The following is a 26,434-nucleotide window of genomic DNA, read 5'->3' on the forward strand; positions in this document are numbered from 1 at the left end:
TCCATGGCTGGCTACTGCCTTGTGCTCAAAGATGTCAGGATGGATGCTTGAAACCCTGAACAGGAATTTACAACACACAATGGATGGATGGATGGATGAACCATGTTAATTGTTTTGGAAAACACAAACCTGAATGCAGAAACCACGACTTGGCTCACGGCAAGTATGAGTATAGAAAAGAGATTAACGCTGTAGAAATACTTACCCACTGATTAAGATGTGTCATAGTGAAACTAATCTCAGGAGTGGCATGCAATATACACTTTCTTTCTTTCTTTCTTTCTTTCTTTCTTTCTTTCTTACTTTCTTTCTTTCTTTCTTTCTTTCTTTCTTTCTTTCTTAACTTAAATATCATAATATTCAGGATCTTGAAAGATAAAACATTTTGTTCCCACAGGAAATGGCAATGCGGAAAGTGACACGTGTGCTATTTGAGGAGGAGGATGATGAAGACATGGTGCGCAGAGATGTCCATCATCACCACCATCATCATCATGAGGTGAGAATGAAATGACTGCATGACGTCACTGTGCCCAAACCTTTCAAAATTGTGGAGGTGCAGTATGCATCTGAATAAATAACTGCTGGGAACATCCAAAATGTTTTTTTTCTGGCTTCAATCAGATATCTTGTTACTTTTTTTTTTACTAGTCTACCAGTGTGATTGATAAGAGCTGCTGATGTTTGTTGCATTTTTGCTTTCATCTCTATCAGCTATATATTATTTTTGTGAATCAGCTCTGTGTGTATGATGTGTGATTTAAACATTAACTCTAATCAGAAAACTTGTATGCTTCAAGCAGTGTGATGTGTTCTAGTTTGCAAATCAAAACAAAAATGATTTATTTTGTTGTATAAGCACCCTTAGGTGCTTTACGAAGTGCAAAACTCTAGTGCTGTTGTTTTACATACTGTACATACATTTTGCAATATACTTATTTACCTTACTTAAATAGTGTACTCCACATGTATTTTAGTTGTCATGTAGAGTGACATGCTGAGGGTCAGCAAGTCAGTGGTGTGTATTGTTGGATTGTCCCATCTAAGCCACTAAGCTGCTCCTTTTAAGACAATTATTAAAAAAGGAATAAAAGCAATAGACTGCCTAGAAACACTTTCACGGACAGCTTCAGCCAAACAATATAATTTTCCTCATTTTCCATCTTTGCTGAATGGGGAAACACTAGACCACGGCAGAAATATATTTATGACAGAATATAAAAACACAAGGAGGAAAAGGCCATTCAGTCCACTAAGCTTGAGGTTAGATTTTAGTCTACACTCTGATTTTAGCTGCATGCTGAGGTTGCTTACTCTGAATGTTTATGTGATTTGCCCATTTGTGTGATACATTGTTATGGCATTTCATCTGCATATGTTTTTATTTTTAATGTTGAAACCACCATCACCCCCTTCCTTCACTGTTGTCATGTTCTGCTTTGTTTTTCAGAAGTCTCCTTTTGTGTAAATGTGCAAGTTCTGGTGCACCTGTCTGTTTTCCTAGCTGAACACATTGCCAGTACTGCCAGTATTCAAATTGTATCAATATTGTTTTATGATTCTGTTTAGTGAAGGCTAATAATTTTCTTGTAGTAGGCTGGGGAGTGCTGGTCTTCATCACTTTTATACTAACATTTGTGTCCCTGCTGATTCTTTAACATATCACTTAAGTTTAGCATTTGTTTTGTCAGTTAGGCTATCTTAGCATCAGCTTTTTAGCTCATCATTCAATTCCCTATCTTTGTTTTAAATGAAGTGTGTACTCAATTGCATGAAGCCTTTCTCTGCCAAATAGCCACCAACTCTGTGCACAAAGAAGAAGAAGCTACTGAGAGACCAACAATTCGGCAGGTGCCCAGAGAAACAAAAATAGAATGAGCTTCAGTGCATTGCTTCTTAGCAGGCTGCAGTCACGTTTCCTAACTACAAATACAACATGAGCAACTGAGAATGTGCTTGTGTCAATTTCACCTGCTCTAAAAAAATATTCTGTTTGTGAGTAACAAGCTGAGATAGTTGGCTTGGATATGAATTCTCTGTCCACTTGTATCCTACAAGTTTTTATCAAGGTGTTCTGGATTTGAATAGGGCCCAATACGGAAACCAGATTTTCTTATGTTGTCAACTGTGCTTTAACCAATTACTTGTCTCTTCCCACCTACAGGCTGCCCACAGTACAAGCTCCAATGCGGATGGTGAGTACAACTTACGCAGTCGCACTGTGTTCTGCGGCTCATGTGGCCAACCCGCGGACAAAGGCACCACTGCTGGCTCTTCTATGGTGTCAGGGGGCACCACCAGCTCCGTCTCACTCACCCGCACTTACCGAAGCTCCGGCGGGGTGGGGGGCAACATTGCTGAGGGCTTGGTCCCCCGCACCTTCATTGTGGGCAACAACCAACCCCGTGGACAGGTTAGTGGTCTTAACTCAGTCGGACAGCTCTTTATCAATGGAAACCATTTTCATCCTTTCCAAGAAACCTTTCCTATACTTTGAATTCTTGACCCTTTCCCAAATTTTTGACTGAAATTTGCCCTTACTGCATATAGCACTGTGATGGACTGGCTCACTGTCCAGGTCTGTTGTCTGCATTGAGATAGGATTGAGATAATTTTCATATCTTTGTGGGCCTTTTCTTGGGCACTCCTCTTCCTTCCTACATCCCAAAGATGTACAGATTAGCTAGATCGGCAACTACAGATGGGCTCAGATTGATTGTGAGCATTACTGAGCAGTATACAGATAGATAGATAGATAGATAGATAGATAGATAGATAGATAGATAGATAGATAGATAGATAGATAGATAGATAGATAGATAGATAGATAGATAGATAGTGTGGCAGTAGAGGGCGCTAGTGCTCCCTTGAACCCTCAGGTACCACGCTAGACACCAGATAAAAGCCCAAGACTTCTTTATTAAATGATAATGTGCACAAAGCACCCTCCACACTACTCAAACTAAATAAACACAATAATCCTTTCTCCTCCTCGCCCAGACACTTCGCCCTCCTACCTCCCAGCTCAGCTCAGTGTCTGGACTGGCCCATCGTCCTTTTATAGCCCCTGACCCAGAGGTTTTCCTGTCCAATCAGACCACAGTCCCTTATTCCTTCCAGGTCAGGGTAAACAGTCCTTTTCTTCAACCCGGGAGCACGTCGTTCCTTCCTGTCATGTGACCGTGACGTACTCCCGGGTTATAGGACACACAAGAGCCCACAAGCCCCACTACAGCGACTCCCGGTGGCCCCCAAGGTATCCAGCAGGGCTGTGTATAAACACTACATAGTCCATGAGGCCCTGCTGGAATTTGGGGCACGATCCTGCTGTCGGGAGAGCTCCTCCTGGCGGCCTGGGGGTGAGGGCCGGAGCACAAAGCCGGCAGTCCTCCACAATAGATAGATACTTTATTAATCCCAAGGGGAAATTCACATAATCCAGCAGCAGTATACTGATACAAAGAAACAATATTAAATTAAATAGTAATAAAAATGCATGTACAAGCAGACAATAACTTTGAGTAATGTTAGCAACACTGTTACATTAAAATGAACATTTAATTTAATGTTAAATTAAAATGAACATTACTGTGCAGTATACAGTGGGTTACCATCTGGTCCAGGTCATTTAGATATGCTGTACCTATCCATAACCACATAATCAAATAGGCAGGCACACAAAATGAGTGACTGACTGTATATTGATGTGCTATTGCCTAATAATTTCAAAGTCTCAACTCCCTGCCACCTTTTCTATTAAATGTTTCATATTCTTCAGTATCAACATGCAAGTTAGAGTCCCCTAGAAAGACTTCCATTCCATTTAAAGAAAATCTGAGACAAGCTGTTACTGCCTGCAGCTGTTCAATAGATTAAACGTAAAGAATATATAGATGGAATACATATTGCATTTTTACAACGTGCATATTGTTATTATGGGAGGCCAACTTATGATAGTGAATTAAAATGTAAATTCCAATGCACTCCAATATGAAGCAAGTGAAACCTAGCGCCAAAAACAACACTTCATTACACCTGCTCCCCAATTAAAAATATTGTCTCTGAAGGGCTGAGTTGGACGTTCATATCGGCTCACAATATATAGTTTGAGATTACTGCTATAATCATTTCTAAATCTAAATATAAGTGTGATCAGCAAAATAATGTACACATCAGGAGGCCACTTTCTGCCATCTTCTAGAACAAAACCCTGTCTTTGTTTCTTCTGCTTTTTACCTCCAGTTATTTTCCATTTTTGCTTAATTACAATAATTCCACCTTGGATAAACTCTGTATTTAACCTGATGACAGAGTGAGGTGATGCTATTAACAATAGTAAACTAAAGCAAAAATAGCTGAAATCTCATGAGACTCTTGAGTAAAGCTTCAATTGATAAAGCTATGTTATAGTGTTTGAGCTCAAAGCCTTTAAGTGTTCAAACCACTTTGATGGGTTGGACAGATTGCCTTCTCTTGTCTTCCATTTTTTATTATATATCATGAACACAGTTACAAAATTTTGCTTTTCAAATGATTAACAGCTACTGTATTGTGATTCCTAAGAATCTTAACCATAGCTGATAGTTGAATTGCGTCTTGTTCATCTGTTATCTTGGGCTTCAAGGAAACAATGAAAACGTCGGCAATTAACACTCTGGTCACTTTTGGGGGGATTCATACCCCAATCACCCTATAAAAATTTGCGAAATTGAGGAGCAAAGGTATATTGTTTAATTCTTATAATTTTTGCAAATCCTCTCTAACTACTTTATTTTGCAATCCGTCAAGTAAACTGGGCCTCATTTAAAATTTTTTATTTTCTCTCATTCTAGGCTGGTCGAAAACAAGAATGTTCCATCATGTAAGATCTAAAGCTGTCTAGAGCCAGCTGAGGGAAGATGTCCACTTCTAAGAAGATACAAAATAAAATATTAAAAAAGTTATTTTGTACGACAGGATTTTTTATATATATTCGAATTCAATTTTTAAGAAAAATGTAGTCTGCTTTCTTTTTTATAAAAGCATGCTAGCTAGAAATGCTAAGCAATACTTGTTTAATAATCACTGAAGTAATTAGAATGATTGTTATTGTTGCTGTAATTTTACGGTCAAATGCTTGAAATCACTGGTCAGCGGCAGAGAGGCATGTGAGTATCTGGCCAGTTAAACATTCATTACAGGCTGAGCATCAGGATGTTTAAACCCTTCACACACGAGGTCTTTAACACAGTATGGGCATTGTTTTATATTAGGATGCAAGTTAAGTGGGGTGATATAATATTTTTTGGAATATCATTAAAATATGCTATATATTTAAAAATAGCATAGAGTCAGTTCATTTTGCTCAATAAGAAACAAACCACCTGCTTTTACACATTTGGAATGCAACTTTCAGATCTGCACTGGATTGACAGTTTCTAATATTTTAGCACTTGTAAAAGTTTCCTTTTAAATAACTAATTAGTTCAAAGTTCTTTCTGAAAGTTTCCTTAGTCTTATTTGACATGGTTTGAAAATGAAGTTGGTAAATTTGTGGAATAGGAAGGTCGACCCAGAATTGTGAGGAGGTACTGAAATGAGGCCTGCCTGGGGTGCATACTAGAAGCTGAATGGTTGCTGTCTATGAGGCCTTGTCTGTTATGGTCGCTGTCTGTGGGGCTCTGTCTCTTTCCTAAAGTTGACAGCTGTACCCCATTTTGAAAGTCTGAGTAGATGTAGTGTAATTTTGTTAAGCATAGCGTAAAATTGCTTCTTATAAAGAAATACTGTTGACTTGATTTGAATATCTGTCAGATCAGTTATACCCATTGTTTGATGTGATGCAACATTTCACTCTTTTTGATTTAATGGAATTCATAACCACTGTTGCATTTAAACCAATCTGGCTCAATGACACTGTGTTACATAAAAAGGGGCTAAAAAGTCTACTACAATACGTTACATTGTCTTATATTGTCTCTTATTACAAGTGTACTTGTACTGTAACCTCCCTCGACATACAGTGTAGCTTGGCATGATTACCATGTTATTTATAGTGCGTTGCACCTAGTGCAACCACCCTGTAAAAGAAAGTGAAGGGAGAAAAAAAATATATCGGTGCCCAGCTGCTTAATGCATAATATGCAAAATTAAGATTTAAGTTACACTTTACCAAAAAGTAAGATGCTATGATTTAAGCATATTCTGTTCCTCCACATCAGGGAGAATAACTTTTGTACTAACACAAAGAGAGATCAAGCAGTCTGAAAAAGGTTATTTTGAAAGGAGAGCAAATAAACATTAAATATTCCCACCATTTATGTGAAGAATATTTTTCAAATATTTGTAAATTCATGTCTAATGTTGTAAGGGGAATGAAGATGCAGGACAAAACCAAAGTCAAATACTTTGGGTGCCAACCAAGCAAAAACTAATTGGAACAACAAAATAAAAGAGTATATTTGTAGTCTCTGGAACTTCTAATTCTGGCTTAGATTAGCATAGAAGCAACATCTTCATCAGAGTGAGACACCACCTTCTGGGGGTATTCGCCTTTTATATCAGGCAGGCCAGAAGGGACGAGGCTTCCTTTGTTTCAGTGCCATCAAGGGGCGGTTTCTCAAGGCTGTGAGAGGAAAAGGAGATGAAACTGTTAAGGACAGTGCCCCCTTTTGCCCCAGGGTAGTACTATTTATTTTTGGTGAACCTGAAAGGTGACCCTCTGGTGCACATGCATGACACTAGACAGTTGCACATTTGCATTTTTATATGATAGCTTTTTAGACTCTAGAGTTCCCATTAGAGTTGTCAATTGCACCTCTAAAGATAACAACTTATTACTGAATCCTTTCATCTTGTGATATGATCAAATTTAGAATGACGATGTCAATTATCTGTTTGAATAGCAGCTTATAAACATACAAGACATTTGTGGTGTAGATAAGATATTATGTACTATCTGTATGTGTGGGTTCTGTTTAATTTCAAAAAGCTAAAGAGACCCACAGTATACTGTAGAATCTTTAAGCTAAAAATTTAATGCAAATGAGGCCACTTATCTCATGCCCTCATAGGGCTAGAATGACAAACAGTAATATTCTCAACAATCTGCACATATGTAAGAATATAACAGTTCACAAACTAAATACAGTTATCTTTTAGTGATACTAGTTGACTTACCAAATCTTAACCAGTATATTAATCCCATCTGTGATAGACTGGATGTCATCTGATTTCTTTCCTAGTGTCCAGTGTCCCCCTCAACCCCGATCTAGAATTATGTACTTTTTGAGAATGCTACATTATATTAGGTTGTATGTTTACATCCTCATTAACAAAGAAGCTTTTTATATGCTCACTTTTGAAGAAGCTGTAAACACCCTGCCAAATACAAATACAGACAATAATTGGCATACAAATGTAAAATCTGGCCTCTTAGCTAACAGAACATTTATGAATTTTGATTCTTTCTATGTAATATAGTGTCATTTGTAACAGAGGCTTGGTTTGTAAGAGTTACTTTTTTGCAAAATGTACATTTCAACTTCAAGTATTTTTTTGCAGGATGCAAACTTAGTTACTACAGTCATACTGGAAATGTTCATCTTATGGCGTATATTTTAGGAAACTGACGACTGGCCTCTAATCCGTAAAAGGCCATGATATTGGTTGCATTAATCTGCAAATTAATGAAAGATGATTAGTGACACAGGATTTGCCTCCACTTTCATGTGATCTTGAAATGTAATAAATGAGTTCAGAAAATGAAACATACTTTCTGTATGAAACACTTTATTACTAACATTTGTATACATTACTGCCACCTGCTGGGTACAGTCCTTTACCACACCTGTACACAGGACCGTAAAATTTTGCCAAGCGCATATTTGCTCTTCTTCAGTATGGTCCTTCAGCAGATTACTATTTACTTAGAACTTGTAGAAGGAGGTCTTGAAAATTCCAAACATTGGCGAATGCCATTGTTGCTTCTCAAAAAACAGGCTCTTAGGTTTTGTCCAGCACTTCCACACCCAGACACATACTGTGCTAAAGACTACAACAATGGACTGTTTCACTGATTTTTGAGAAGTGGGTTGCTTTATTTTGCTCAACTCCTCACGTGTCTTAACCTGATTGGCTCAGTTGTGGTTGCACTGATGACACAAATCTTAACTTACATTAAACACATTGTACATTTACACATCTGTTGCCTCTCTTCCGTTGCCGGTAAGCACTATGCCTTAATAGTCTGCATGCTAAGAATTTATCAAGCTAGCTTTTATTTGAAGACACTATTATCTAAGGTGATGGAAATATGGTAACACCTTCTGTTCTGTTGTTTGTCATGTTACTGCACTATGATGCTCAAACTGCATGTGAAAGAAAGCAATGCAATCCAACACTTCCAGCAGTGACAGCAGTGAGCAGCTTAATATAAGCTTCAGCTTAAACAAAATTGTGTTACTTTCTCAATGTGTAATGATACCAAACTGATCTGCCTGTGGCCTTTTTGGATGCTAATACCAAAGATTTACAAAGCTTAAGAAGGAAGTAATAGATAAATACCTGATATTTTTTGGAAAGTTTCTGGTTGCACTGTATCACACTAGGGACTGTGGGTATCCAGCATGAAAACAAGTTGACTGCAGTAAGATTTTATCCAGATGGCTGGACAAACTGCATCCATCAATCTGACTGCCCACGTGACTCAGGACTGGCCACAAAACTTGAGAGAAAAATGTTGAGCAACACAACAGTATTAAGCCCTGAGATGATGAACTACATAAGATGGCAGCTTGGGATCTGAACATTTTAAAATATGTGGTTCATTTTCTCATCCAAAGACTATGATTGATACAAAGTTATATTTTGTGTATTTTATCTCTGAATGCATACTTTCTGGAGATGTAATTATTTGATGTTTTAATTGGTAATTTTTGTTTTAACTGGCACAACTTGAGAAATATAATGAGAATAAAGGCAGCTTTGCTTTATGTCCAAATGTACCACAATTGGCAATAATATGGTGAACAGTGGGGTTGCAAAGTGTTACCAGAATTCATTTTTACTGCAAACCAAAGAACTTCTGTTGAAATAAAACTTTTTTTCACAAAATCTTTATTATTCAGTCTCCATTATTGCAATCATTAAATAGAATGAATGAATTCAGTCTGCCTTCCTCAGCTCAAGTTAGCAACAGCACAGTGAAGAGAAGACCACAGCCATTCATCCCTCCAGTTTAATGTTATACACAGAAGTGCTGCCCAGTTAATTGTAGATATTATGTTGGGCACTATAATCCACTCTAACTGCAATCTAATATGCATTCTGGCTTCCAAATTCAGGCTGGAGATTTCAGTCACATTTTTATTTCTTCCGAACAACCTGTTCCACGAGTCTGCGTGACACCAAACACCTTTAAGGTAACACATTCACTGCATGGCACTTTCAAAGCTTATTGCAATTTGTTTTGTCAGAAATACAGGTTATTGGAAAAGCAATGAAAACGCTACATGAAAAAGGAGTGTAAAGTAAATAAAATGCAATTACAAATTCAGCTGGAAATGTGAGTCAGTTTAGAATAATTGTCAGTCAGCATTATGTGTTGGACCGAAAGACAGAGGAGTCTTCAAAGCAACAGGAAGGAATTAACAGAGTTTCAAAGAAGCCATTGCAGGTATATTGGTTAGAGGAATAGCAAAACAGTTTCATGCCAATTATAACAGATCAAAAAGTAAGGGTAGCATTTGCCCAACGTGAATAGTCTTCAACAGTAATGAGAAACAGTGATTACGAGTCGAGGCTCATTGTCCGTTCTACATGGAGACTTTACAGCATAGATTTAAAATGCAACAAAAGTACAGTCTCAGAAATGACCACAGAATTGAAACAACAGCTTTGTAACACAGCCTCAACAGCAATAGCACCTGGCACCTCACAAAACTGCAATTTATGGCAGGGCTGCCATTTAAAAACTACTTGTCCTAATGCATAATGACACATAACTTGGTGAAAGGGGGACAAAACCTAGACCTATGAGTAATGGATAAATGTAATATGGCTTGATGAGTTATCTTTTAACTCTGTTTCCTATGTCTGGATGGATTTATGTTTGGAGAAAGCCACTACTGTATATCTGTTGCCAACACAATAATAATAATTAATAATACTCAGCACTGTTTCCAGCAGTAAAAACAGTACATCTTTCTGGAATTTACTGTTAACAATGTCGGTCAGCTCAAATGATGAAAGCCTCAGGAGAATTTTAACCAGGTAAATGATACAAACTTTCTTCTTGCAGGTTTTCTTTGATGACATTACCCAGGATTTTAGTAAAGACCTCCTGAATTAATTTAACAGGAATTTCAGATTTCATTCCTTCTGGACTGCGGTGGGCTGGCACCCTGCCCGGGGTTTGTTTCCTGCCTTGTGCCCTGTGTTAGCTGGGATTGGCTCCAGCAGACCCCCGTGACCCTGTAGTTAGGATATAGCGGGCTGGATAATGGATGGATGGATGGATTCCTTCTGGAATTCCCAAAATTCTTATATTAGTTCTCCTTGATCTTCTTAACACTTTATTACAAAGCATTGTGCATTTACTTTTGATGGTAGTTATTGTTTCATGTGCAGCAGAAGCCATTTGTTTCAACTGTTCAATGCAGGCTTTCAACATGTTTCACTTTGTCAAGTTGGGCACTGCATATTTATTTCACTGTTTCACTCTTAGTTTCATTTCCAAAGCTTTTCTCCAGCTTTTGCTTGACGTATTTACTTAGATATTTCACCTCATCCTTCGCTTCCTGATTTGCATCATTCAGAACTTCTTTCATATCCATCCCCTTACTTTATCATCTTCACATTGCGAGCATTCTTGATGTAATCTTCCACACAAATTTTCGATGTGGTAATGGTGTCAGTGCCAGTGCGAGAATTTTCAAAGAGGATGATTGGTTTTGGTTTAGTTTAGTTTTACCACATGAGTGTGAGAAGTCCTCATTCACAGCCTTACTTCCAGTTTTGCTAGTGAGCGGGCTAGAAACTCGGTCACTGCCAAATACAGAGCCTGCCTGTCAGAAGTAACTAGTCAGGGCCTGCATCTGTCTCCTTTAGATCTAGAGCCATATGTGGTAGGTAGGGTGTATCATGTCACTGTTTTTTCTACATATTTGTTGACTCCTTATATATTTTGTTTTCCTTTTGGATCATTTTGTGCTCTACGAGATCCGAGGCCTTACCAGGAGTATTAGAACGCATAACATTGAAATAATTCCATAAATACACAATTACAGAACTGTTACTGCTATCAGTGGAGTACTGTCACAAGCACTCATCCTTAACTGGCTGACAGAGCCTGTCTAGTACTTGATGTCAATATCCATTTCTTCTAAGCCAAGAAATTACTACTCTAATAATCCTATCTATGAATAATTGGCTAAATAAAGATGCCCTAAAGGCAGATGTCATTCAGTTTAAAAGTGAGTCATACACTTGAAAAATCTGGTGAAATTGTTGAGAAATGTACAAAAGATATAACAAAAGTTATTTTGTTCAACAGCAGAAATCCTATTAAGTTTTAAAAAATGACCCAAAATTTCACACAGCAGTACCTGTTAGCTGTTCAGACAAGTCTAATAAACTGAATAGGCTCCACCTGTTAGAAAACTTCACGTTACTTTATTCTTCATAGCAACATGCTGTACAAAAGGAGGATGCTGACATATGAATATTTGTACACATTCATCAATTGTAGTACATCTACTGAGAAGAGTTCAAATCCTACAGTTGGCACTTAATGACACCTCTCAAGCAGATGATGGCAGTTAAAACTTTACACATAAAATAAATACACAAGTAACCATACTGAATACTTCTATTAATGTCAGAAAACTGTTACTTAAAGGAATGCTCCTCCCAAAAAATGTTTTTTTATGTTACTTAATCCATTTTATTTGTAGTGATGGTTGAGAAAAAACATTTTAATCCTATATTTTCATACTGAATGGAGATAAAGTTTCTGACAGAATAGGTGGCTATGGTGAAGAATGCTAGACAACAACAATGTCAAAAACGATCATGAGAAATCTCATGTGACTTGTGTCTCTGGATTTCACTACAAACTGCATAAGGCAAGTGACATATAATAAAATATTTCAGGTTTGAGTGGAGAATTCCTTTAAGTGGATGCCTAAAAAGAAGTGACTGGATTGGCCAAAGTTACAACAGATGACCTATGATATGCATTTATAACAAAACAACCTATGATTGGCATTTATTATGACATGTTCACCTACATTACAAAAGAGATAAATCACAGCAGGACTCAGCAGATTATATAACAGGAAATCTTTACAAAACACTGTAAATTCAGATTTGAAGGAGGAAGAAATTACCTCTTATTACTCTCTGGTCGTACAAAGGCTGATCATGGCTCTCTTTGCTTAAAGTATTCAAAAATGAACAGACAGACAAAGAAAAAACAATTCTGTGTTTAACATTATTACCACTTTTCCTACCCATACACAATTTAATGCAAGAATTAACATTTCTAAATGGAATGAAACTTTGTGTGCTGCAGGTGATTTTTAGATTTGATGTACTTTATAAATCCCAGGGATTGAAACTGTCTTTTTGCATGACATTTGGGAGTCAAAGTGCATGGTCAGCCATTGTACAACACCATTGGAGCAACTTTCAGGTTAAGGGCCCAACGGAGTAGGATCCTTTTTGGTAGTAATGGGACTTCTACCGGCAAACCTTCCAGACAACAGTTCATATTCCTAGCCAAATATATGATCGAGGCTTGAGTAAACTAAGGTCCGGCATTGTCCTGCAATGCTAATGATCAATGGCTAACAAAGACACCTTTCCTCTGGGAACACAGTCACCAGGACTAACAGTTTTACTTCTTTGAGTTGATTTATTTCCAATACTCCTTTATCTGATTCCTGTGAACAATAATACATTCTTGCTGGAAGTCAGTATTTCTAAATAACAACATGTACGAGGGATATCCAGAAAAAAAGGTTACAAGTGCCCTGGAGGGTGCAGGGAATTTTTTTTTTTTCGAAGGTTGGCATACCTGCGTGTAGCGGGGTCCTAACGATCAAAATAAGCCCTGGACCGCATCAGTCAGTTGTGAAATGTCATCACAGCAAGCGAGTTCGTCAACCTCTGCTCAGGCCGTTTGCTCCACCTACCGCCGATGCGAGATTCGTTCGGTCGTCAAGTTCCTCACTTTGCGTCACAAATCCGCGGCCGAGATCCATCGTCAGCTTGTGAAAACTTATGGACCTGAGGTAATGTCACATCAGCATGTTTACAAGTGGGTTAGGTCGTTCAAAGAAGGTCGCACTGACACTCATGACGAAGAAAGGAGTGGGAGGCCATCTCTCGTTTCAGAAGATCTTCTGCAGCAAGCTGATGAAAAAATTCGCAGTGATCGTCGTGTGACGATTGACACCCTTCATGAAATGTTCCCACACATCTCACGAAGTCTCATGGGTGAAATTGTCTCAGAAAAACTTGATTACAGGAAGCTGAGTGCAAGATGGGTGCCAAAAATGTTGACTCCAGAACATCGCAAAATCGCGTTTTGGCTGCACGTGAATTTCTTCAGCGTTATGAAATCGAGGGTGAGGCGTTCCTTGACTCTATTGTGACTAGAGACGAAACTTGGGTATGTCACTATACTCCTGAGTCCAAAAGGCAGTCCCAACAATGGCGCCATATCCATTCCCCATCAGCCAAAAAATTAAAAGTTCAGTTTTCAGAGCGGAAGATTATGGCATCTGTCTTTTGGGACAGAAAAGGAGTTTTGTTGGTGGATTTCATGGCCAAAGGGACCACCATCAATGCTGAAACATATTGTGAGACCCTAAAAAAATCGAAAAAAAGAATGCTGACTCGTGGTGTGTCCCTCCTTCACGACAACGCCAGACCCCATACCGCTCGTGTGACTCAGGACCTGCTTGTGTCCTTTGGATGGGATATTGTTACCCACCCACCCTATTCCCCGGACCTTGCGCCCTCAGATTTTCACCTTTTCACCAAACTGAAAGAATTCTTGGGTGGGAAACGTTTTTCCAACGATGAGGAGGTGAAGGAGACAGTGGAGAAGTGGCTTTTGGAGGTGGAGCGGAGCGTATTCGACGAGGGTATAAAAAAGCTGGTGCCCAGGCTGAAGAAGTGCATCGAAGTTGACGGCGATTATGTTGAGAAATAAACACATATTTTGGAACATACCCTGTAATATATTCATTTTTCGATTTTTAACAGCTGTTGTAACCTTTTTTTCTGGATATCCCTCGTATACTGTAAGTGCACAATGCATTGCATTTTTTTGCATCTTATCTCTTTGAACAACATTCAACACAAAGAAGCCTTTGAAATACTGCAGCTGCTGCTGTAGGTTGATGGTATTTAAAGCTACAGGAAAATCAAAAACAGCACACTGTGGTAAAGCTCTGATGATAGGAATGCATGCATGGGTAAGAGGCATAGTCTTTACTTAATACTTAACTGAAAGCATCAAGGTGATGTTTAGATTTACCAACCATCCATGAATTAACACTTTTCAGGCTGAAATTCCAAATAGCACGGCTGAGCAGTGCTAGTAATGTACACACTTGTCAAATATGTCCAAGATAACTGCTGCTTATTTTAGAGTCACCTAAGGGTTAACTTTGACCAACATTGTGGTGTCACCAGTTTCCAAGTTTTACTGAATCCTGTTTTTGTTTGGCTTATTTTGTTCAGATTTCTTTCTTTTTTGAGTCCAACAAAAGTCTTTGGACCACAGCATTAAAATTGTTCATAGCAGTTTCTTTTTTTTGTTTACCTCTTTAAAGTTAACAAATACAGACAGAAGACACAAGTACCTGATCATCTCAGATGTTTGAGTCTCAGTACATGGTAGAAGAAGACATACAGGACATCTCTTTTGAAGACAAAAACACTTGTGTCCTGTTTGCTTCTGTGAGCAATGTGATGCTGCAGTAAGGAAGCTGCCCTTCGTGGGGGCATTTTGTATCCAATATATCTCCTGTTCCTGTTCTGCAAAAATGTCTCTAAGAGGCATAATCCACAATCCACTGCTCCTCTGTTTTTCATCGATTTAGCTTCTGGGGCTTTGGACATGGAGGTTGGCGCACAGGAGGAAGATCATAGTGACAGGGAATGTGGCTATTTTTTGGCAGATCATAGTGATTATGAGTGGGGCTTTCAGGCACTTCTACCAAGGACCTCCTCTCTGGAAGAAAGAGAAACAAGACTTGTTATTCTGTTGTCAAATTTTACTAAAGCTCCAAAACATTGCTGTCTATATGACCAGTGATTTCCATTGAATCAAGATATTTTGGAAAGCAAGACAAAGGAAATCTCCAAAGATCATGACTGTACACAGTGGACACCTCAGGAGCTTAAAAAAGTACCTTAATGAGGGAAGTTGCAGGAAAGGGTAATGGAATCTATGGAGTGGGCTGTTAATTAGAAATGGAAAACACCAACAGAAAAAAGAAAGAAAATGTACACCATATGGCAAAACAGTTGTCCACATTGCATGAAGATGACCAGGGAATATCAGAAATATAAATAATTCAATTTCTATACATGCTCGGCTACCACTGCCATTAGTGGACTATACATTGTGCTCACCATAAAAAGGCAATACTGGAACAGTGCCTCCCGTGAAGCCCATGATAGACGACAATCGTCTTTGCTGTTCACAATGCTACTGTAAGCATTAAGTATTCATTCATTGAATGCCCTTTCATGGCTGCCTCACCTGCTGCAATTTTCCAACAGGGTAATGCACAGCCACATATGGCTTGCATTTCTTGGGAATTCCTATGTTATGTCAGCAACCTTCTCTTGCCTGTCATGTTGGACCTCTGTTCATTTTGGAAGACCAATTTGCTGTATGTAGCTCTTTGCTCTAAAATTGGAAGCACTGCAAAGTGGTTGGATGCCCACAATGCAAAGCCTTCTTTTCATCGTCCAGTTTGGTTTAACCCAATATTGAAGACCCCATGCTGATTTCCATACAACTGGAAAACACTGATGTTTCTCACAGAATTAGTTATTCGAGCTTGGAATCAAAAGAGTTTGGAAGGGGACTGAAATGATTTTGTTCTATAAAGAAAACCATTCATCCATCCATTATCCAACCCGCTATATCCTAACTACAGGGTCACTGGGGTCTGCTGGAGCCAATCCCAGCCAACACAGGGCGCAAGGCAGGAAACAAACCCTGGGCAGGGCGCCAGCCCACCGCAGATAATGAAAATCCTAGACAGTAAAACAAGAAACACAAGTTCAGGAACTGCTGACAAAATGATTCTTCTTCTCTAGCATTTTTGATATGCTCCTGCCATTCATTTAATTTATTACTGGCTTCTTGTCCACTGCCTTCACTGCTGATGCTTGCCACGCTGAACATTATATTTTATAATAAAATTGTGTTTAATTTGTCACTCATGACTACTGCATGTGGAATATTTTTTGGATTTTCAAGTAATGGCAAACTAAAATCTTGTATGTATTGTTTGTCTCCTGAAGTTAGACTCATGTTATGTATAGTAGGACTTTTAAATGACTACACAATTACTAGTCATGTCTTAATATGTTAAACCATAGAAATTAATTTACTTTTCCCATAACTATGACAAGAAACCAGTAGTAAAAAACTTGACATGGCAATAGTGTCACTCACTCCAAAGGACTTTGAAGCAGATTTGTTAAATGAATGACTATCCTGGAAAAAATCCTTACTATTGTTCCAGACACAACAGGAATATGTGGTATTCTGAGCTGGTAACTTCACTTCAAGTAAGGCCCACTGAAATTAACAAGCTAATTAAGAAAACAGGCTCACTGGAAAATAGCAGATGAGAGAATAAAGACAAAACTGATGGCCATTATGAGCATTATGAGCAATGCTGCATATCCTCTCTATGGCACACTAACACTGATACTTTTATGTAACAAATTATTCAGCAGAGGTGTGTTAAAAAACACCACTTCATACCTACAGCAATACACCATTAGAATGCCTAACTGTGACTACTCGCTTTGTGATTTTCCAAGACAGAGCTTTCTTTCTTATGACCACTTCCAAATGATATCCTTGTCTTCAGATCTGTAGCCCTTCAACTGAAAATCTGAAAATTGTTATTTTTTTCTTTGACTTTCTCAATATTCATACCTTATAATTTATTATGCATTTAAAATATTCAATTCAATCTAGTTTATTTTTGTATAGCACATTTCACCAAGTGCAGGCTCTGAACACTGCAATAAGTTCACAAGTAAATGCAGTTACAAACTTCACAAATTACTAATTACATAAGAAAGGCATAAAGTTACAGGTTTGTTATGTTGTGTGTTACACTTTTGTGTCTGGTCTGAATGACATTTCAGTGTATTGTGAACTACTATGAGACGGAGTGCCCTAATAAAGATAATATAATAATAAATGTTATTTATATGGTGTCTTTCTCATGCTACAAAGCTTTAACACAGCCACAATCAGTTCCAGGTGGCTAGGTTCAAATCTCTGCCAGGTCACTGTCCCTACGTTTGCATGGTCTTTACTTTAGGTAAATGTTACACAGTCATGTCCTTTTCTGTTGACAGTTCCCATTTGAAAGTCTGAGCAGACACACTGAATCTGCCTTCAGTGACATGGGTTATATAAAAATACTTCGAATTAAAGTGAATAACTATTCCAGTCCGGCCCTGGTCTGCTGAACATTTTGATGACTTTCTCAAGAGAGTAAACCACGCACTGTAGAAATTCAAGAAGGAGTAAAACAAAAGAAGGACCACGCCATCTAATTAAAGGGGATGTTCTACTAACAGCACAAGCTGATGGCAAGCTAAAAGATGCAGCAGAACTAAAACATTCAACCACTGTAGCACCCTAGGCCATTTCATGCTGTCTTCACACTACAACAGACAAATCATTCACTTTTTCATTTGTTATAATGTACATGAGCCCAAATCTTGCTGCACTAATTAGTATTTCTTTATTAAACAAATGTATTAACTCTGCCATTTTTTTATACTTATTTTTGATTTTATAGTGTACACATTACTAACAATTAGCACATTACCTAGTGCTGGTCCTTGCCTTGCTTCTGATGCTGCAAAGAGAGGTTCCTTATACTGGATAAAGCAGGATTAGGAAATGGATGGATGGGTTAACACTGCAAGCATACAACTGCCGTAACAACAATAATGTTGATTTTGTAATGAAGAAAATGTTGGCAAGAGTTTTTTAACAAAAAATTAAATTTTTTTCTGTTCATTTTTTGAACATTGGACACATACTGATGTCATTTTTGCAAACAAAGGAGAAGTGGCAGAGAGTTTTTGTGTTCTGTGGTGTGAGAGTTAATAAAAAAAGACATTATTTTCCTAAAAACTTTGTGTTTTAGTTGATGCTAAGGAGCCATGTGGGAATTTTTAAAGCTTTTTTCCTTTTAAAAGGGTTTTTTGCTTTTTTTGCCTGCACAGGAGCAAAAGCAGCTGAGTGTTTGGGAGGAGCATTTGGAAAAGTTACTTGTTATGTGTACTTGTTCTTGTTATTTGTATTCAAATTACCATTGGTGCGTTAGGGCATTAAGCAGCAGTATCTGACACCAGCATCTCTAATAGATGACTACCGTCATAGTAAGTAAGAGAAACAATGATTCCTTAGTGGAGAAAAAAAAAGTCAGCGGCTGACTTCAAAGCAGTAAATGCAGTGCACACATCAGGCGCAAGCAGCTATAGGAGCAGAGAAGATAGTAACAAATTAACTAGCAGCGGATATTCAGTAAGCGAGTTATTCTAGATTGAACAGTTCTTAGCGGTTAGGAAAGTAAAGCAGTTAAGAGGGCGTAAGGGTTCATTAATACAACAACACAGGTAAATTAATGGAAATAATTATTAAGGATAAGATTGAGCGACACATAGCAAGAACAGGAGTTTTACTGTCAGCATGGGTTCAGAAGAGGGAGGTCATGCTTTACCGACATGCTGGAATTCTATGAACAGGCAACAAAAAGATATGATCAAAGTGGAGCATATGATATTGTTTACATTGACTTTCAGAAAGCATTTGATAAGGCGCCATATGAGAGGTTGGGCATCAAACTAAAAGAAGTAGGATTTCAGGGTGTTGTTTTTAGATAAATGTAAAATTGGCTCAGACACAGGAAGCAGAGGGTTATGGTGCAAGGAACAGAATTGGCTGATGTTAAGAGTGGTGTTCCACAGGGGTTAATGCTAGGGCCACTGCTCTTTGTAATACATATAAATGATTTGGATGGGAATATAAGTAACAAGTTGTTTAAGTTTGCAGATGATACTAAGATAGGTGAATTGGCAAATAATTTCAGCATACAAGTTTGGGCAGATTTGTAACAGATGAAATTTAATGTCAGTAAATGTAAAGTATTGCATGTAGGAAGTAAAAATGTTAGGTTTGAATACAAAATGAAAGGTCTGATAATTGAAGTACACCTTTTGAGAAAGATTTGGGAATCATAGTAGACTCAACACTATAAATTCCCGGGCATTGTTCAGAAGCCAATAAGAAGGCTAACAGAATGTTAGGTTATATAGCATGAGGTATGGAGTACAAGTCCAATGATGTTATACTCAAGCTTTATGCACTGGTGAGGCCTCATCTGGAGTACTGTGTGCAGTTTTGGTCTCCAGGATACAAAGGACATAGCAGTGCTTGAAAAAGTCCAAAGCAGAGTGACTAGGTTGATTCCAGGGCTACAGGGGATGAATTATAAGGAAAGATTAAGAAAGCTCAGCCTTTTTAGTTTAAGCAAAAGAAGATTAAGAGGAGACATGACTGAAGTGTTTAAAATTATGAATTGAATTGGTAGAGTGGATTGAGACTAATATTTTAAAATGAAATGATTTAGAACATGGGGACACAGCTGGAAACGTCTTAAGAGTAAATTTTGTAGAAATAATATGATTCTCTGTGCAAAGACCTTACTTATGTTATTTTAGATAAACTCAGTATATAGGCCTGGTGAGCTTTGTTGGGCTGAATGGCCTGTTCTAATGGTTTTTTTGTTAACATTATAGGACAGAGTTGGTATATCATAGGGCAGGAGTGCAATCCTACTTTAAAATATTGTACATTTCTATTGTGTGCAACATATTTCATACTATAATTGTATATAATGTTATGGTGGCGTCAAATATATTTTATTGTTCAATTCTATGTGCCTTGATAGGTATATGTATGTAACACCAAGAGAAAAATCCTAGCAAGTGTGTTGCCTTGCAATAATGTTCAAGTTCAACTTCAAAAGGCTGAAATAAAGCCAAGTACAGTAGTACAATTCACCCCAATGCTAAATATTACAAGGTAGTAGGGCAGCAGGGAGCATCTAAGAGCCACGCATGGGCTCTGTTGTTTATTATAATGGACAGACCTCTTTATAATCACTTGGCTTTTTAAATATGGTTAAACCCTGGGGCTGCTGCTCTTTCCCTATGTCATTAGTCTAGATATATGACTATGTGGCTTCAATATGACATCAGGGCCCCTTAAGTTATTCACAAGAGACACTCTTTTATGGTCGGCGATTAACAGTCATTTCCACCCATATGGCTATTGAGCTTAATGCTGGATTTAACTGGCAAGAGTACAAGTGACTGGAAGAAAAGAGGGTAAGGTGGACAGGGAGTGTTTGAGAAACATTGTGGGTACACCACATAACAGGTACAGGTATCGTATTGCCTTTCTGTTGCTCTTTGTCTCTCTATGTTACCTACAAATATTTACTTGCAAAATTTAACAATGTGTAAATATGTTTCTGATTGCTCACCCAAGTCAGAATCTTTTACTTTGCTTGGTGGTGCTGCAAGAACCACAATTTCAGCATAAGATCGCTCCCTATGCACTGGTGACTTCATTTCCATGTAGCTGCTCTCTGAAGTCTTGCTGATAAGCATGGGCAAGTCCTTAATTGTTGCATAAAGGTTTTCACTGTTCAGGGAGGTGCTGCTCAGGTCCAGAGGGGGATCGTTGCCATATTCTGTGAAATGACAAGACTGTGGTGAATGAAAATATGTGCAAGCCTGGTGAAATGAGACATCTAGGCATGGTTGATTTGAAACTGTTAACACTTACCACACAAATGTCAAAGGTATTGTAAGAACCAGAAAATGATATTATTCAGAAAGTAGAAATACTGGTTACCTTTATTGTGATATTTTCCCAAACTGTTGCTGTAGCTGAAGCTTCTGTCTATTCCAAGGGCTCCTATGAAGAAATCATAAATTAAAACAGTCTCACAAGTGCTTGCCTTTATTGTGAGAAAATCATTATTTAATGAATGCCATATATTACATAGGGCAGAACAGTAGTTAGGGTTACTCTCTCAAAGCCACTTTGTCTTCTGTTCATACCCCTGCTCAGTTGTCCTTGTGGAGTTTGCACATTTTTCTTTTCTTATGTAAACTTTCACTTCACTTTTCCATCAAATGTGCCTGTTAGGTTAACCAGTGTCTGAACTGGCCATGTGTGGGTGTGCCCTTTGATGGACTGATATTCTTTTCAGGGCTCATTTGCCTTGTATACTGTTTTCCTGAAACAGCTCAGACCCACCTCAGTCCTTAACTGGATTTAGTGGAACTGAGAATGTTATGATATACTGTAGATTGTATATATAAACTGTAAAATCCCAGACACACTTGCTATGGCAGCATTGAATGTACACACGTGTCCTTGCAGGTGGACTAAATAATTTTTTTTACTTATTTGGCTGATTCCTTTATTGAAAGTAACTTCAAAAACTTAGGATACAATTGTTTCATATATTTTTTTTACAATTGAAACACAGGTAGATTAGGTGACTTTCTCAATTGTATATAGTGATACATAAACAGGAATTAAACTGGCAGCCTCTGCTCCTCACGTTCTTTAGTAGGTCTTATAGAAAATGTTCTAACAAATCCATCCATACATCCATCCATTTTCCAACCCACTGAATCTGAACACAGCGTCACGAGGGTTTGCTGGAGCCCATCCCAGCCAACACAGGGCGCAAGGCAAGAACCAATCCCAGGCAGGGCGCCAACCCGCTGCAGGACACACACAAAGCACAGACTAGGGCCAATTTAGAATCGCCAATCCACGTAACCTGCATGTCTCTGGAGTGTGGGAAGAAACCCACGCAGATACAAGAGAACATGCAAACTCCACACAGGGAGGACCTGGGAAGTGAACCTGGGTCTCCTTACTGCGAGGCAGCAGCACTACCACTGCGCCACCGTGCCACCCTATATACTATATAAATAGATACAATAACAATAATAATAATTCCTTGCATTTATATAGTGCTTTTCTCACTACTCAAAGTGCTCAGCATTTGCAGGTTAAGGGCCTTGCTCAAGGGCCCAACTGAGCAGAGTCCCTTTTGGCATTTATGGGATTCGATTGCCAGTGCAGATCCCTATCCTCAGAGCCACCATAAAACTATAATGTACATAACTGTAATTCTCCCTTCTCTGTATGTATATACATTTATAGAATGGCAGTTGAGATTTTGCATTTTCTAATTCATGAGTTTATATTCTGGTGTTAGATTTGCATGGAGAAATCTCTTTATTTTGTTTTTCTAGTTATACAATTTTTTTTTTATCTTCTTAATCTATCTTTTGTTTAGAATTTTTCTTTTTAGATTGGATCTCATTATACTCACTCTTTCCTGGAGCTAACGTCCGTTTCCCTTTGTTTATTCAGTATTTAGCTTTGTTCTTTGCTTGCTGGGTTTAGTCAAGTTCTTACTTCTGGATTTTCTTGTATTCAATATTTTCCTATAGTTGTAAGTTTTACTTTAGCTGTAGTATTTAAGCATTTCTTAAAGAAAATGTAAGGCGTATATTCACAGTCATATTGGCTAAGATCCTGAATATGACTGTTGCTTCAATCCCCAACCTCTGACTCTCCTTTTGTTCTTTAGCAAGTCACTTACTGTAAGTGGTCTGTGAAGCAGTTTTGAAAATAATGTATTTTTATCACCTATCCTCTTGGTGTCAACATTGCTTTATCACTTATAGTGAAAGGGGCTGCTGAAGGTCCACAGGACACTGTTTACCAGGCAAATGATGGTGTATTATGCAAGGTGGGACACCTGGGGCCACCATAGAGGGCTCTTGCCTGGTTATTGAAGTCTGCCATCAACAAATATCAAATAAACAGCTATGTTCTGAATCTTGCTTGGACTTCATTAATGTTTATTGCACATTTCATACAATTAATTTTGTTTTAATTTGTACTTTTTAATGAATGACATTAAATGAATATAAAAATGATGAAGTGTATGCAAAGACAAAGATTTTTGAATCTGAATGAAACTGTTCACTATTTTTAAACTGGAAAAATAGTTTTTCTTTTTTTCATGACCCAGTGTTATTGCCCTTAAAATTTAATCTTCGGTTTTGCACAACATAAACTTGGTGACCAACATGGTTACAAAATCCACTTCTCAGCAGTGGCAGTCCTATACTTTTGGGGCCGTGAAGCTTAAACTGTTATGGGGGCCCCTTCACCACCAGCAGTGAGGTCTGGGTAAGCACTGTTGTCTTCTTCAATGGGGCTGTTCCGTGACAGATCAGCACAAATTTGTGGATACTTTAATAACTTTTGAATTTTTATTTTAACTATTGTTTTATATTGAATTACAGTACATTATTAATTTTATTAAAAAAAAACAACCCTCATACAGATGACACCCACAAGTTTTAAGCAATGAGGACTAAAGTCGCTACCTCTCCTGGATTAGGAACCCGGAAGCTTAAGCTTCATTAGTTTGCTAGTAGACCTGCCTCTGATTCTCAGTGTCAAACATCACAAGGTTACATTTTTATTTCCTCAATTTCTTACCAATATCCTTGCAGAGTGCTGTGGCGTGATGTTTCCAGTCTGCTGGTAAAGTGGCATTACACTCTGGTCCATATGGGCCCAGACGCTCCCTCTCCAAGTTCTTTACATTGGAGAAAATCGGATTATTGGCTGTCTGTGCAGAATAATTAAATCAACAACATGTATTTAAAACAATCCTCACAGCAAGAAATGTAAAAAGGTGAAGAGAGCAAAAAGTGAGTGAAACAGCAAGCATAGGACACGAGCAAACAAGGCGGTTCAACAACATCCTTGTGTTTTTCTTTGTCACTTGTGGCCATTTGTGAAGGGCCCAACTGACACTCAAGTTACAATTCTAGCACAGGTGTCCTTCTCCTACTCCTTCTTATCTGTTATTTAAGTCCTCGAGGCAGGCTCTTACCTGCATGACCTTCTAGATTTACTCCAAAATATGCTTTTTTTAATAGTTGTGCAGATTGGAAATTGCTGTCCTCTTAAACAACTTTCACTTTGTAAAGTTTATCTAAATAAAAATTTACAAAGAACTAAGAATATTTATTACCTGTTGCTATCTTTTGAGACATTAATCAATAGCTACCAAAAAGGAAAGTGTGGAATACACATAGTTGTATTAGAGATGAAGATTTACATTGTCCAAAAAACAATAACGATGTACCTTACTAAGAGCAAACAGTTGTAAAAAGTTACAGCTTTTCATTTTTCCCCTTTTTTGTTATTTTAACATTGTCTTTGCATTTTACATACTGCTTCAAAAATCAGTTATTGGGTTTACAGACTTTATTATTACATATTAAATCATTGTATTGCCATTGTGAAGGGGTTCTAAGGTGGCAAGAGGTTGTCAGGGAATAAAGGCCACCATAATGACACAGATGAGTGTAACAAAAAGTCTCTGGAGGGCTCTACTGGCATCAATGAAGTTTCTACGCATGCCATTATGGGAGTGCTTATATCACACCAGGAAGGGGAATGGGCAGGGACACCAGTACAAGAACTGGGAATGTTACATGAGTGGAAACATACCACTTTCCCCAAATATATCGCAGACAGATGACACAGTTATTGAGAGGAATGTCTGAAGCTTTGTTAACAGAAAAACATGAAACCATGAATGACAAACAGCCACAAGACCACTGACTATTCTCAGGATATGGCCACTAGCTGAAGAGGAGAGAGCCAGGATGCTCTTTCCAGCAGTAGAGTACCATCCCATCCATCCACTTGTAGTTGGTATGGCTTTATTCCTTCTACTTAATGAAACAGTTGACACTGTGCCAGACTTGATCTTTTAAAGGAAACTGAATGTATGGGGGTGTGCAGATGTCAAGGGCAACTGAGGTTTTTGAACATGGTGTCCCTAAAGCAAACACAGAGCAATGTCTGTCTCACTAAATGATTTTATTACTTGACCAAAAGTGATCATGGGACTAACAGCTGTCTCACATCTATTGGGTACAGCATAGGAAGGTAAGCGGCAAACAAATATTCAGCTGGCAGCCGGAAAACTAACTGGGTCTGGGGAATGAGAGAGGAAGAAATAGAGAGAAAAAAACAATTGGTGGAGGGAGTATGTGCGACTTTGAAATGGGCTCAAGACATGTTTACTAAGAGCAAAAGAGATAGCTCGCTTATTATTTTATCCATTTTAATTGGTATCTTATGCTTTCCTTTTTGTGAATCCCCAAAATGAGTACTTTGTTTACTAAAGGCACAGGTTTTTGCTCAACTTTTATTGTTTTGGGGTTTGTCTGGTCATGTATAATCTCTTTCCCATTGCACATTTTTTATAACAGTATATGCATGTGTCTTTAATTGAAACTCTTATTATTTATTAAGCTAGCTTTATTGTACAAAACCTTCTGGTTAAACCTGTAACAAGGATAATATACACAATGTTTGCTCACCTTCACTGAGTTTCCTCGTTCACGGTTCTTTGGGGGATCAGGTGGCATCACTCCACATTGAGACAGAGTGTGATAGCTTGGGTTCGAATAGTAATGATGGTAGGTGTGAGGGACATCTAGGGACAGAAAAAGGATGATGAACAGCTCCCAAAAAATTTCTTGTATAATCAATTAAACTTGTTCTTACTTTATTAGCAAAAATTTCAATAACTGAATGTAATCATTAGAAGTAAACTTAAGGAGAACACCTGGCATCTCTCAAACCCAGGTCTCTAGTTCCTACCTAGTAAAATGAAGCCCAACCTCAACTCATTGGAGTAGCTTTAGAACTACCTCTTGAGCAGTCTTTAAAAGATCAAGCCAGAGCTCAGACAGTTAGTCTGATGATCTGGAGAAAGATAGAAGAGGTACACAATATAGAAAGGCTTTGGCACATTGAAGGGGCTTTCAGAAGAATATAAAGTGTTTTTGGGAGGAGATCTGACCCAACTATTCAACTTCATTTATTCATTATTTTGTCATAGTTGCCTCTGCTAAACAATAAAAATAAACTGGACCCAGACAGATCTCAAGCCTTCCCCCTTATTCCTGGGGTACCCTTGCACATATTCTTATTGCCAACAGTTGAGAATGGCTACGGTAGCTTTTCTTT

At 38.1% G+C, this 26,434-nt stretch overlaps 2 protein-coding genes and 1 pseudogene across 4 annotated transcripts in view; 2 read left to right on the plus strand and 1 right to left on the minus strand.

Moving 5' to 3' along the window:
- The window catches only part of lmna (lamin A), a 78,823-nt gene extending 70,863 nt beyond the window's left edge, over positions 1–7,960 (plus strand). Inside the window, exons 11-13 of one of the 2 annotated variants that reach the window (XM_039752583.1) lie at positions 398–499; positions 2,165–2,413; positions 4,833–7,960. In XM_039752583.1, the coding sequence (XP_039608517.1) occupies positions 398–499; positions 2,165–2,413; positions 4,833–4,865 (384 nt within the window). In that variant the 3' untranslated portion in view covers positions 4,866–7,960. The remainder of the gene's footprint in view (positions 1–397; positions 500–2,164; positions 2,414–4,832) is intronic. The other variant, XM_039752588.1, reaches the window with a different exon arrangement.
- Positions 7,961–13,045: 5,085 nt separating this feature from the next.
- On the plus strand, positions 13,046–14,782 carry LOC120525073 (annotated as a pseudogene).
- Positions 14,245–26,434, minus strand: part of pear1 (platelet endothelial aggregation receptor 1) — a 146,210-nt gene continuing 134,020 nt past the window's right edge. Inside the window, exons 19-23 of one of the 2 annotated variants that reach the window (XM_039752634.1) lie at positions 25,783–25,898; positions 23,879–23,978; positions 21,191–21,253; positions 20,817–21,026; positions 14,245–15,226 (exon numbers count right to left, since the gene is read on the minus strand). In XM_039752634.1, coding sequence (XP_039608568.1) covers positions 15,084–15,226; positions 20,817–21,026; positions 21,191–21,253; positions 23,879–23,978; positions 25,783–25,898 — 632 coding nt within the window. In that variant the 3' untranslated portion in view covers positions 14,245–15,083. Of the gene's footprint in view, positions 15,227–20,816; positions 21,027–21,190; positions 21,254–23,878; positions 24,012–25,782; positions 25,899–26,434 lie in introns of both variants that reach the window. The other variant, XM_039752625.1, reaches the window with a different exon arrangement.

Source organism: Polypterus senegalus, chromosome 1 (genome assembly GCF_016835505.1).
Source record: "Polypterus senegalus isolate Bchr_013 chromosome 1, ASM1683550v1, whole genome shotgun sequence".
NCBI lineage: Eukaryota > Metazoa > Chordata > Cladistia > Polypteriformes > Polypteridae > Polypterus > Polypterus senegalus.